Raw genomic sequence first — 13,980 nt, 5'->3', positions numbered from 1 at the left:
AGATCAGCCATGATCTTTTTGAATAGTTGGGCAGGCTTGAGGGGCTGAATAGTCTACTTCTGCTCCTATTATGTATGTTTGTATGTCAAAGGGAGGAAGAGGTGGCCTATGTCAGGGATGCTAGAAGCTGATAAAGTACTAGGACTTTGCTCAAAATTTATTCTGTTTTATAAATTTCTTGTATTAGAGTTAGTATGTCAAACAAGAAGAGCTGCACTAGAACTTTGTTTTCCTTCTGAGGATAGTTTGTAAAAATGGATTGTTGACTAAAATGTTATAGTTTGAAGAGCAGTATTTTTGAGTTTGTAGCAACTTAAAATGACCCATTAGATCAGCTATAATGAAAATATGAATGAGAACCCTATGTTGTTTTCCTTCTTCTATGTGGTTGACTCTTAACTGCCCTCTGAAGTGGCATAGCAAGCTACTTAGTTGTACCAAACACTATAGAGAAGTCAAAAAGGAATAAAACCAGATGGATCACCTGGCATTGACCTAAAAGCACTTGCACCAGATGTACTGCAGCATTTCGAGAAACAATACTTTTCACTGCATACTAATACATGAGACAATAATAAATCAAATCAAAAAACGAGTCTTAAACACTTGTTTGGCAATTAGAATTTTTTTCATAAGATCACACCCTAAATTTCTGACATAGAATCATAGAAACCCTACAGTGCAGAAGGAGGCCATTCGGCCCATCGAGTCTGCACCGACCACAATCCCACCCAGGCCCTACCCCCACATATTTACCCGCTAATCCCTCTAACCTACGCATCTCAGGACTCTAAGGGGCAATTTTTAACCTGGCCAATCAACCTAACCCGCACATCTTTGGACTGTGGGAGGAAACCGGAGCACCCGGAGGAAACCCACGCAGACACGAGGAGAATGTGCAAACTCCACACAGACAGTGACCCGAGCCGGGAATCGAACCCGGGACCCTGGAGCTGTGAAGCAGCAGTGCTAACCACTGTGCTACCGTGCCGCCCTCATGTTCCACTGCCTCTTAAAATATATGAAGTCCAAAGTACAGAATGGAGTAAAATGAGTTGTCCAGCTGCTGATCCATTATTAAACCTGTTGGACTTTAACCTGGTGTTGTGAGACTTCTTATTATTCATTATTCAGTCAGGGCTGACCCATTCTTAGTACTGGAACCCCTCCATAGCAGTGACAAATAAATGTGACCCTAAAATTTGAACTGAGAAACTGACTGTATGTCCAGGAGGAGCTGCTAAAGTTAGCATTTTGATAATAACAGTAGCATTACAAAGAATTCTACAGAATAGAAATAGGACATTGGGCCCAACAGGTCTATCCTGGTGTTTCAGCGTCTTTTCACCTTACTTCCTCTCACCTATATTCCTTTCTTCTTCATGTACTTGTCCAGTTTCCCCTTAAATGCATCCATGCTATTTTGGGCTGCATTTCCATAGCGGATAGAAGCTCCATGTGGATGGCCCACCCCCATTTCCACCAGATCCAATTTTTGCCAGTGGGGGATGGGAGCGAGATATGTATGACCAATTAACTTTGAAGGTTTCTGTGTATCTCTGCACCATCGATGTCACATGAATCAATTTTAGAATGATGCAAACTCAATCTGTCAGGACTTGAAGGGATGAACTTGTGATTTATGCGTAGCGATGTCAGGTCAGCCTGACTTGTGAAAATGTTTCACCGCTGGGTATGACATGCCCCTTAATACAAACTATGAATCTAAATTTGATGGTCATACAGCTGCAAAAAGAGTTTGAACATTGACAAGCTTTTGTTGCTTGACTATTTATTGCTTGTTCCCAAAAGCCCGCAGTCTATCCAGAAAGATTGGATGTGCTTTGCAATAAATCAAAAAGAGGTGTAGTAATATGATTAATGTAATTTAAAATATTTCTCACACACCTCTTTTTTGTACAGTGATAAAGGAATGAAACATATGGTGGGAAAGGACTGGCGAGAACTTTTCGACTTGGTAATTGTCCAAGCTGACAAGCCAGGCTTTTTTACGGATAAACGCAAGTAAGTGTTGTCAATGGGGAAAAGGGAAAGAAAGATGGTCTTAACTATTCTGATAGAAAATGCAACAAATGAATATAACATTTTAAATAGCTGTAAACTGTAACTTTTCTGATAATACGGCAAAATTACAAGCATATTTTAAAATATTTTTATGAAACTAACCATGTGTCTTGAGAGGAATGTTCATTGTATAATAATTGTATTTGGACAATGTACATTAACTGGGAAATCATTTAATACGCCTATAAATATGGATTGATTAAAACTGTAATGGACGGAATAGTAGGTGCATTTTTGTAATGTGTATCTACAAAGAACAAAGGAAAGTACAGCATAGGAACAGGCCCTTCGCCTTCCAAGCCCATGCCAATCATGATGCCCTAACTAAACTAAAAAAAACCCTTCTGCCCTTACTCGGCCATATCCCTCTATTCCCTTCCTATTCATTTATCTCTATAAATATATGTTCAAGTTTGTAAAGATGGGCTCCAGTTCTATCCTTCACGTGGGTTTTTGGTGTATATTAAAGCAAATCTAAAAAGTCAAGAAAACCTTCTTTGCAAAGCTGATCAGAAAGAAAAAATATACATTCCCCAAATTAACCACATCAAGTAAATATGCGTTTTCTGTGTTTTTTACGTAACTATATCTGGCTATTTGGAATCTAATAACAGACATTGAGTCTGCCTGGGGTTTCATCCTCTGGGTAATGGTTTTTTTATTTTTTCAGGCCTTTCAGAAGACTGGACGACATGGGGGTGCTGCAGTGGGACAAAATCAACAGCTTGGAGAAGGGAAAGATGTATAAACAGGTCAGAACAATTGGTCTGTGTTCAGTGCTACACAATATTGGGTACTGCTGGGATCATATTTTCTGATGTTGCACAGTATAAAGTGGAAAATCAGCCTTTTCCTTGAGCTGACTTTTTCCAGTAGCCTTTGAAAAGGGAGAGAAATAAATATAGGTCGACTCATTTTAGTGAAATTACTTTTTCTTCGAAATTGAAACGTAAGCTAAAGCTGGAGAAAGATGTGTCTCTTGGATTATATTTTACGACCTGGTCATTGATATGTTTTGATATGACACAGACCAAGAATGCGGGACTGGAACACCTTTAAAGAAATCAAACTTTCTGGATAACATTCGAATTTTTTAGGATGCGAATGCATGGAGAAAAAGGAAAATGTTCAGCAAAAACATGGCAGGAAACTGTTTTGGAAAATAATTTACTTTTGAAGATAGTTTACAGTGACACAGTGGTTAGCACTACTGCCTCACAGCATTAGGGACCCTGATTTGATTCCAGCCTTGGATGACTGTGTGGAGTTTGCATGTTCTCCCCGTGTCTGTGTGGGTTTCCTCTGAGTGCCCTGGTTTCCTCCCACACTCCAAAGATGTGCAGGTTAGGTGGATTGGCCATGGTAAATTCACAGGGAGAGAGAGTGGACAGGAACTCTCCTTTGGAGAGTTGGTGCAGACTCGATGGGCTGAACAGCCTCTTTCTGCACTGTAAGGGTTCTATGGATTACTGTGGTTTGTGTAGAAGAAGGCGGTGCAGCAAGTTAAGGGAGAAGATCAATCAAGTTCTTATTGAATGGTGCAGTGGGCTGCAGGGGCTGTCAGGCCTCTGGTTGGTCCTAATTCTTTTATTCTGAAAATTCACAGTATAAGGACAGTTTGGTTAGCGTGTAAAGCAGTTCTGTTTGATTTTTCTCCCCCTACTCACAACATTACTGAATCTCCAGTTGGCATTTCCAAAGCAGTGATAGAAAACTGGAGATTAATTGCTGAACTTTATTGATCCTAATAAAGAATAACTTGGAAGCCTAGTAGCACAGCAGAAGTAACACTTGTCCAGTTTCAAAGTGTATTGATTCAATACCTGATGTACAGCAGTGGAATTCTGAGAGGGTGTTTTAATCTAAAGCATTTTCAAATTGACTTGCACTCTGGGCAATATCAGTTCACCAACTACCTACCCTGCAGAGTGTGGGGAGCTTGCAAAGTGTTGTAAAAGGGAAATCAATCCTTAGAGGAGTTATCATTTTTCCGCTCCAGAGTGTTTCCATCTGAAGAGAACTTTTGAATAACCCCTGCACCATTACCTCTGATGTTCTGTCTAGCACCTATCCGTAGCTTTGTCCTATTTCTCATCTACGTGCTGTCACTTGACAACATCATTCAAAAACACATTGGTATCTGCATGTACACTGACAATGCCCAACTTTATGTCTTGCTACCTCTCTACCCTCCTCCACTGTCTCTAAATTATAGGAACATAGGAATTAGGAGCAGAAGTAGGCAAATTCAGCCCTTCGAGCCTGCTCTGCCATTCAATCAGATCATGGCCAATCTCTCCCTGGTCTCAAATCCATCTCCCCCTCTGTTCCCCATATCCATCTTTCCCTTTTTTTTAATGAGGAACTGAATACTTGTCTGATGTCTAATACTGAACAAGCAGAAATTGCCTCCAATTAAAATTCTGCTTCTTAGCCACCAATCTCAACCCTCTCCCTGTCAACTGTCTGAGGCTGAACCAGACACTTTACAATCTCAGTGTCATATTTGACCCAAAGAAGAGCTTTTCAACATACCTCCTCTGTCACTAAATTCGCCTGTTTCCATCTCTATAACTCCATTCCTGCCTCAACTCTTATGCCGCTGAAAATCTAATTAATTCCTTTGGTACCTTTTAGATTTGACTATTCTAAAGCATTCTTGGCCAGCTTCCATATGTAGACTCCGTTTTGACAACATCCATGACTTGCACAAAATTATGTTTACCCATCTGCTTTGTGCTTGCTGTTCTACATTGCTTAATTGGGAGCCAATGCTTTAATTTTCAATTCCATCTTGTCTGGCTCTTCCTTGTCTCTAATCTCCTCTAGGCCTTCAACCTTCCAAAATATCTGCATTCCTCCAAGTTTTACCTGTGGCATACCCCTAATTTTAATAATGCCATAATTGGTGACCAAGCCTTCACAGCCTAAGCCCAAAGCTCTGCAATTCCCTCCCTAAATCTTTCTGGTTTTCCACCTCCCCAGACATTTATTAACGCCCCCCCCCTCCCCCTCCTTCTCCTTTGTCCAAGTTTCTGGTCATCTACCTTAATATCTCCTTACCTAGCTCAGTGTATATTTTGTTTTATAATGTTCCTTGAAAAGAAGATATGAACTTATGGGCAAGATGGAAAAAGAGTTTCAGGAAATTGGATGATACTTGCTTTTAAGGATATTAATTCCTTCAGTATCAGCTGTTCCCCCCCTCAGGTGGAGGTTAAAGCTCTCACCTGATCATATTTATCTCTCAACCACTCTTTAAAAAAAACTGATTATTTGGTCATTATCTCATTGGTATTTGTTGGACCTTGCTGTGTGCAAATTAATAACCGCCCACATTAAAGCTACACTTCAAAAGTACCTCACTGGTTGTAAAGCCCTTTGCCAGAATTTCAGGTCATGAAAGGCACTCCAGAAATGCAAGCCTTTCCTTATCCTAGTATTGGTAAATTAATAAATGACAATTTGGGCCCAGGCATTTTGAAATCTTGTATTCCTCATTCGAGTCTTTTCATGAATAAAAATATCTTCATGGATAGACAGTAGTCAACAGGAGGCAAAGAGTTTAATTTGCCATGTTTCTTTTCAGGAATGTTGCTGTGATGCCCCTGTGTTTGAATAGCAGACACTGCCCAAGTTCACATCTGAATAATGGCTAATGAATTGAGATGTCAGAAATTGTGACAACTGTGGAGTTAGTTATATTCCAGCAAGGAGGGTAGGGAATAAAGTTGAAGAAAGGAAAATATTCGCAGCAGTTTTCAACACTTGTTAATGATCAATAATTTCTTTACAACCAGAAACAAAACCATCAAAATTGTCATAAATTGTGTTTTGGGAACATACTGTAGAAACTCTCACAAGGGAGACATTTAGCTAATTGAGGCTCTTTTATTTTTGCTGCTTTATGTAAGCACTGCTCACAATCCATCACTCAAACCCGCCTCCCACCCATTGACTCTGTCTACACTTCCCACTGCCTCGGGAAAGCAGCCAGCATAATTAAGGCCCCAACGCAGCCCGGATATACTCTCTTTCACCTTCTTCCGTCGGGAAAAAGTCTGAGGACGTATACCAACCAACTGAAGAACAGCTTCTTCCCTGCTGCCATTAGACTTCTGAACGAGTCTACCTCACATTAAGTTGATCTTTCCCTACATCCTAGCTATGACCGTAACAGTTCATTCTGCACCCTCTCCTTTCCGTCTCTATGTATGGTATGCTTTGTCTGTTTGGCAGGCAAGAAACAATACTTTTCACTGTGTACTAATACATGTGACAATAATAAATCAAATCAATTGATACATAAATCACTTCTGTGCAATTGTGAATGTTTTCAATGAAAGCGAGGCACTTGGAAAATGGAGAGGTACAAAATATTTCTACAGCTTGAACACTGGTTTCTGACTTTAAATTTGAATCTTGCCTCATCATTCTTTGAACATAGAAATGAAGTAAAACAGCAACTGAGAAATTTGAAATAAAACAGCAGACTATATGGGGAAAATACATATATGGAGGTAATAAGGAAGTTTGTGATTCATATGACAGCTCTAATGGTTGGCATAGACTGTGAGAATACAACAAAAGAAGGTTCTTAATTGGGATTGAATTGCAGCCTTAAAGTCCCTTTGAAAGTCTTTGTATTTTATGTCGTGTATACTAACTGACTTTGCATTGAATGAAGGTATTAGGACCTATGCCAAGACAAGCACAACTACAAAAACTGGGTACTTGGTGGGACTGCTAATGACCATCAGAAGTGATCAAGTGAGAACACCACATTGTCTGGAGAATAATTGTAGACTAATTTTTAAAATCTTGCCTGATATAATGGGCAAAACCTTACCAAAAAATGGCAGAGTGTTGGTTCCTGTGTGAAAAATGGCGTGTTTCCCGCTGATGGCATTGGCATGTTTTCAGACTGAATCATATGTCTCATTAGTAATAATTTTTATGCCCATGAGTATCATGCTGCTCCTGTGGCATCTTCCATTTGATTCACCCACCACGCAACAACTTAACTGCTGCAAGCACCAGGGAGCTTCATATAAACGGCTCCACAGCACTTGTTCCACAACAACTGCAGGAAATGGTAGCCAAGAAGGCAACACCACACTTAAGACGTGGCCCTCACCAGGATGCTGGGTGGAGTGGAGCGGAGGTGGGGCACCTTTACCCCGCTCCAGCAGACGGCCTTATGGCAGGGTCCCCACCTTTGCCTGGCCAGTGCAAGCACACTCCAGAAGAGGACGGGGCAGGAGTGTCAGAAGAAAATGAATTCTCTTCTGCACTCAGCCAGGGTAAGTAAAACCACCCCCAGTCTCCCACTGGACCCCCTCACACGCCCAACTCTTTCTCTCACTCAGCCAGCTTGGCCTTTGCCAACACCAGGTACCATGTTCCCCCCAGTAGCTGTTATGTTCTTCACACTCCAGCTCCCACCCAAGCCCCACACCTGCCACACCTCATCACCATCGTAAATGTCTACACTCTCCCAATCTGTGTTTTTGCTGGACAAACTCAGCCCTGAGTCGCACTTATCTGTGTCCCCAGTGCCCCCTGAGCAATGAACATCCTGGAGGGATCTGGCTGCCTGAGTGCAAACCTCTGAACTCCCCCCTTAGAGGTGAAGTGTCAGGTTGACACATATGTGGAGCTGTTGTAAATGGCGCCAGCATGATGTCACGCCGTTCCTGCTGACGATCCGGTGAGGGGAGAGGCCTGGAGTGAGTGCTTGCTAATGGCATGCTAATTATTAAAATTAGCTTTCCACAGTCCTGCGGTGTGTATCACGCCACTCCACCAGCAAGGGGTCGGGAAGATCAGAATTTTGAAACGCGCCAGCACGAATCGTGCCTTCTGGATTTTGAGTGCGTGACGCCATTCCCGCAGACAGAGAGCGGGGCTCAAAATTGCTCCCAGTATTTAGCTATCGATTTGGCTCTGTCATCTTTTCAATGTGTAAATTAGAACAATAATAATAGTTTGTCAACCTCACTTTATGCAAGTTCTGTAAGTACAGACTCGAAAAGAACTTGCCATCATTTGTATTTGTGCGTGTGCATACGCTTTGAAAATATCAGCAGCGAGGGAGTTGCATTCTGGCTCTGCCAGTAATATTCCGAGGTGCTATGTCTATTTTAATTGGGACTCAAGAGAACTGTAGACCTGCTTTCCATCAAAAGCCTCTCACTTTCAGTTCGCACTACATTGAAATTTAATGACAACTAGGTTTGTGCTTTTCAGCGTGAATGTTTAGGAAGAGAATACCTGCCTATTCTTTGCCTTGTATTGTCCAATAAAGCACCAGCCAAATGCAAAGTGCAGTTTCCTCAAACCTCCCAACTCTGTCTCTGCCCCAAGCGGAGCAGTGAGTCTGTACTATAACGGCAGAAGAGGATTCTAACTGCTATGAGTGTGAAATGTAAATAACCTTGCGGTCAATTTCAGGCATGTCAACTATTTGCACTTTGGGCAGTCAGCATTTTGGAATTGACGTCTGCTTCTCTGTGTTGGCGGAAGGAAATTGGCAATACTTTATCTGGTTACAGCTGTCTCGGGGAGTGGAGTTCCTCTGTACACTAGTTTCCGAAAAAAATCCCTGGTGCATCCACAACTCTCTCGAGTAGAGGACTGCCATGATTCACAACCCTCGGAGCGATGGAAGAAATTTCTCTCCATCCCGCTTCTAAATGATCAACTTCTGATGCTGAGACGTTGATCGCTGGGACTGGAGTTTGGCCATCATTGGTTACCAAGTCAGATAGTCCGAGTCAGGAAACTTCCCAAATAGCTGACTCCACTTCAGCAAAAGGTATCCCAAATCACAAGATATTTGCTCTTTTCATAGAATCCCTACAGTGCAAAAGAGGCTATTCAGCCCATCGAGTCTGCACCGACTCTCTGACAGAGTATCTTACTCAGGACTTCTCACCTGCCCTATCTCTGTAACCCCACACATTTACCATGGTTAATCCATCTAACCTACACATGTTGGGACACTAAGGGGCAATTTAGCATGGCCAATCCATCTCGACTGTGGGAGGAAATTGGAGCGCCCAGAGGAAACCCACACAGACACAGGGAGCATTTGCAAACTCCACACAGACGGTCACCCGAGGCCTGAATTGAACCTGGGTTCCTGGCGCTGTGAGGCAGCAGTGCTCTTGTTGTAGGGGGGTGGGTGGGCAGTGGGTGAAGTTGGACCCACTGACCCTGGAAGAGGATGCTGGGAGGGTATGGGTGATGGGAGAGATGGCGAATATTGACATGGGCTATTTAGAAGGCCTGCCTCCATCCTCTGCAACTTGGTCCCAGTTGCTTCCGAAGATTTTAGACCCTCTATCCCATTCATGAAAGCATCAAAGCTTTTAAAGCTTTTTGTACATGCGCCTGGGGGGTATTTTTCCTATGGGCTGGCAGGGGCTGAGGGCAGTAAAATGGGGTGGGTATTCATCCCCCTACCTACCCGCTTACCCCCATGATGGGGGAGACGGGCAGATGCTGTAATTATCCGCCCACCATATTAAAATGATCAATTAAAGGTCATTTAGACTTTTTATTAAGCCTATTGACCTCAATAATATGCTGTCCACGTCAAATACGTTTGATGTGTACAACATGGTGGATGCAGAAAGCCCAATTTTTAATCTCACATGATTAAAGGGCAGAAAGGAAGGGGGTTCCCTCTTTGGAAACTGCCCTTGGCTAATAGCCAGGATTGTCTCTCTGCATCTACCTTGTCAAACCATCTAGAGTTTTTTCATTTCTATTGATGAGCTATATTAGGCTGCCTGTTTTAACCTCTCTTGATTGCCAAATGTGAATAACTGGGACCCCAAAATGGCGAGAGCCTCTTTGGTGCTTGGTTAGATATTAGTGTTAATTTTAACTTTTGGGTGACTGAAAGTATCAAAAATTCAAACTTCCATTTCTACAAATGAGGTTGCCGTCAATTTAGAACAAAAGATGAAAATACTTTAAGTCAAAAGGTATGTTGAAAATAAAATCCACAACAATGTACTTAAAGCTCAGGAATCTTAATATATGAAGTTATATGAATACACAGTGTGGGCTGTATTTTAATACAGTAAATGAGCTTGAACCACAGACTCGCGCAGTTTTACCGAATTGAAAGCAGTATTGCTCCCTGCAGTATTTGTCCGTGAGATATGGATTTAGCCTCACTGACAAAGCAGGAATTTTTAGTGTGCTTAGAGTAGGGTATTATTATTCTTAACATTTAAAATTGGGCTGTGGTGCTGTTCATATAAAACAGTTGTTGCCATGGGAACATTGCCATAAATGTCTACAATTGTGTGCAGCTGATTGAGTACAAATGGTTGGAATTTCTGCTGCCTGACATTAGCTGGTGAACTGATTTAACCTTGTCCCAGACATTTGTCTGCTCAACGGACAGAGGGATGCTGTAAGCAGCCTGAAAGCACACTGGGTTCCTTGTTCAACCACAGGCTGCACTGCTGAGCAGTCAGACTGGAGAGTCCCCTCAGCACAAGTTCCCAAAGACCAGCGAATTTCTTGCGAGTAACAAATTAAGGCTGAAGGAACAGTCAAGCCATGTTACTAATGCACACCCAGCTCCACTGGCCACTTACAGGGGTGGGAAGTATGTACTTAAGACCTTAAGTAAATGAGACTGCTTTTAAGACCAGGACATAAAACAAAGTCAACACAAAAGCAAATGGCATGTTGAAGAAAGGCATGGCATAGTAAAGAAAGAAACGACTTTGACTTTAACCAGGTCTCTTCAGTTTCTACAATACAACTGATAGCTGCTTTGTATAAAAAGTTAAAAGTTGGCAGATTTTATTAAATGCCATGGATAAGGCCCATGTCACTGATAAGATTTTAAACGATGAGAGAAAAGATGCTGGCCATCACAAATTGATCTATAATTAAATCTGTTTAACAAACACACGTCTCGTCTGGCCTTGGAGCCAGACATATGATATACATTAACGCCAAAATGTGAAAGAACAGAGAGTTCTTCCGTGGCTTTGCTAAACTAGAGCAGCTATCGACTAACCTTGGTGTCCTATTTTGTGAAACTTTGAAGAATTTTGTACAGTCTTGTGTTTTGATAATTACTTCGTAGTTAATCTGTTGGCAGTGAAACTCAGTTATTTTACTTGGAGATAGCTTCTGGTTGTTGTGCGCATTACACAAGTTCTTTCTGCTCGGCTGATTTAAAATAATCAATGATCAGCAGGAAAAGTGCTTCAAACAATAGCAGTGATCAGATCAGTTATTTACTTAACTAATCATAGGAAGGTTTATTAAGAGGTGGTTGGTTCACAAAATATTTGTTTAGTCTGCATATTTATTGAACACATATATGGTTGCTGTATATATTTTGTAAGCTGCTACACCAATGTTTTTGGATTGTGCCTGTATTTGTCCATGCTTCCTGCAACTTTTAACATTAGACATTTTTGACAATTCTCAATACACATTTAAGCAAAAGAACATTTTGGGTGATTGTATCCAGAATGGTTATGTGTTAGCACTAACATTTTATTAATGCATAGTTTAGAAAGAAGTCCCTTATTTTTCCTAAAGGAATCATAGAATCCCTACAATGCAGCAGGAGGCTATTTGGCCCAGAGTCTGCATCTTTGACAGAGCATTTTTCTCAGGCCCACTGCCCACACTCCCTATAGCCCCATGCATTTAGCCCATTAATCCGCCTAACCGACACATCTTGGGACACTAAGGGGCAATTTAGCATGGCCAGCCCACCTAATCTGCACATCTTTGGACTGTGGGAGGAAACTGGAGTACCTGGAGGAAACCTTCGCAGACACGGGGCGAACCTGCAAACTCCACACAGACAGTGACCCAAGGCTGGAATCGAACCTGGGTCCCTGGTGCTGTGAGAAAGCAGTGCTAACCATTGTGCCATTCATATTTGTTCCTTAATTGACAAGTTAATTGTTTCTTCAATCATGACATCAGGGAAATGAATGAATTACTGCAATATATTACTCCTTTAAATCAAGTAACATTTATTTATGTTATGCTTTTCCTGCCCTTGAACCATTCCAAAGTGCTTTATAGCCAATGAAGTACCTTTTTGAAGTAATCACAATTATGTGGGCAAACATGGATAGGTCATTTTGTGCATTTCAAGGTCCTGCAACAGACAATTAGATTAATGACCAGAACCTGTGTTTCATTGATGTCGATTGAGTGATAAATGTTGGTGTAAACAACTGCCTGCTTCTTTTCAAATAGGGACATAGGGACTTTATCATCCATCTAAGCGAGCGGGGAGATGTGGCCTTGCTTTACTACTGTATCATTGAAATGGTGACACTTCTAGCATTACAAGCTCCCTCAGCCCTAGACTGAAATGTCAGCCTAGATTTAACTGCTAAAGCCCCGAGGTGGGCTTTGAACTCATGCCCTTCAAAACTAGTGACAACTACTGAGTCAAGCTGACAGTTGATTTTCCAGATTCATTAAGACAACCCTTTTTATATGCATCAGCAATTGTGTGCAAAACTCTTGTGTATTTTTTTTTTCACTGAAAGAAAATGAGCAAAAATATGCTTGGAGTAAGCTCAGAAGTGGCCTCTCAATCCAAACTGATCCAGATCTCGCAGGTCAGTTTATTTTTCGATAGATGCCATCGCCGTTTGTACTTGACAAGTGCCATTCCACCCCACTGTCTGTTTGAACCCAGGATCCAACATATATCTTACCAGGTGTTCTGGGTTGTATTTTTCAGCATTTCATAACTGCCACACCGTGACATACACCGATCAATTGTTCTTTCAGCCTTGAGGTTTCCAAGAATCTGTTTGAAGCATTGCTTGAGAACCTCTCCACAGCTGTTGAAGATCAAACCCGCATCGATCCCACTAAACATTTCCTGAAATTTCAAGCCTTCTTCATCTTTTTCCTCTCAATCTGCAGGGAAACCTATTTGATTTCCTACGGCTGACAGGCTGGGGTGGATCCAAGGTGCTTTATTTTGGTGACCATCTGTACAGCGACCTAGCAGTAAGTACAGTTTTTTCATTGCAACTTTGAGCTGATGTCTGAATAGAAATCATACAGCGATGTATAAATTAATGGCAGCTTTATGGATCAGCTCACAAAATAAGTGCATTGTGAGTGAGGAGAAAGCTGCGGGGTTATGCTTTGATCCATAACTGATGATACTCAGTCAAACATTTAGAAGTGTTTCTATTTGGATATCCTGAACTAGTTTTCTACTTACAATTGCCAATATACCGCTTACCTGATTTATTGATTTGGCTGGGATTCTTCCTTAATGTATTTATTTAAGGGAGAAAGATTGACTTTGTTTAATGATGTCTGACATATACTAAGGACAGAATGGATGATTTGTTAGAAACAGCTTGCACTCTTTCTTCATGTAGAAGTTTTGATTTAGATACAGAGCTGCTGTATTATACCTTGAAAGTTGTTGTTTTTTATGCAATGACATGGTGGCGAGCCCTCAGTGTTGTTAGATCCACAATCTGCTTGTGGGAAACTGAAATGATTTGCCCAACAACTTCAGCACAAGTGGAATTGAACCATGGTTGACTTTGAGAAGAGTAACACAGGGCATTATGGGTTGATGAATGTTTAAATTTACTGAGCTGGCAATCTTCCATTGTCAGTCATGACAGAGAAGGTGACCTTAGTTCTATTGGTTGCTGATCCCACACAGGATCTAAATAAAATGAAGCTGCAACGATAGAAGAATTGAACCTTGTTGGGGGGGGTGGGGGAAAAATCCAAAAGATAACTGGATGAAGAAGAACCATAACCTGAATGAAAAATGAATTTTACAAAATCTCCATTGGATTAAATCTTGTTTAAGAGTTTGTGGCAGTGACCCTTCAGTGATATTAATGA

At 41.4% G+C, this 13,980-nt stretch overlaps 1 protein-coding gene across 1 annotated transcript in view; it reads left to right on the top strand.

The window, feature by feature from the left end:
• The window catches only part of LOC144491648 (5'-nucleotidase domain-containing protein 2-like), a 65,351-nt gene that overhangs the window by 44,953 nt on the left and 6,418 nt on the right, over positions 1–13,980 (top strand). Inside the window, exons 9-11 of the mRNA XM_078209779.1 lie at positions 1,924–2,025; positions 2,756–2,837; positions 13,027–13,113. Coding sequence (XP_078065905.1) covers positions 1,924–2,025; positions 2,756–2,837; positions 13,027–13,113 — 271 coding nt within the window. The remainder of the gene's footprint in view (positions 1–1,923; positions 2,026–2,755; positions 2,838–13,026; positions 13,114–13,980) is intronic.

Source organism: Mustelus asterias, chromosome 3, assembly GCF_964213995.1.
Source record: "Mustelus asterias chromosome 3, sMusAst1.hap1.1, whole genome shotgun sequence".
NCBI classification, from domain to species: domain Eukaryota; kingdom Metazoa; phylum Chordata; class Chondrichthyes; order Carcharhiniformes; family Triakidae; genus Mustelus; species Mustelus asterias.
This window is presented reverse-complemented; position numbering and strand designations above follow the sequence as displayed.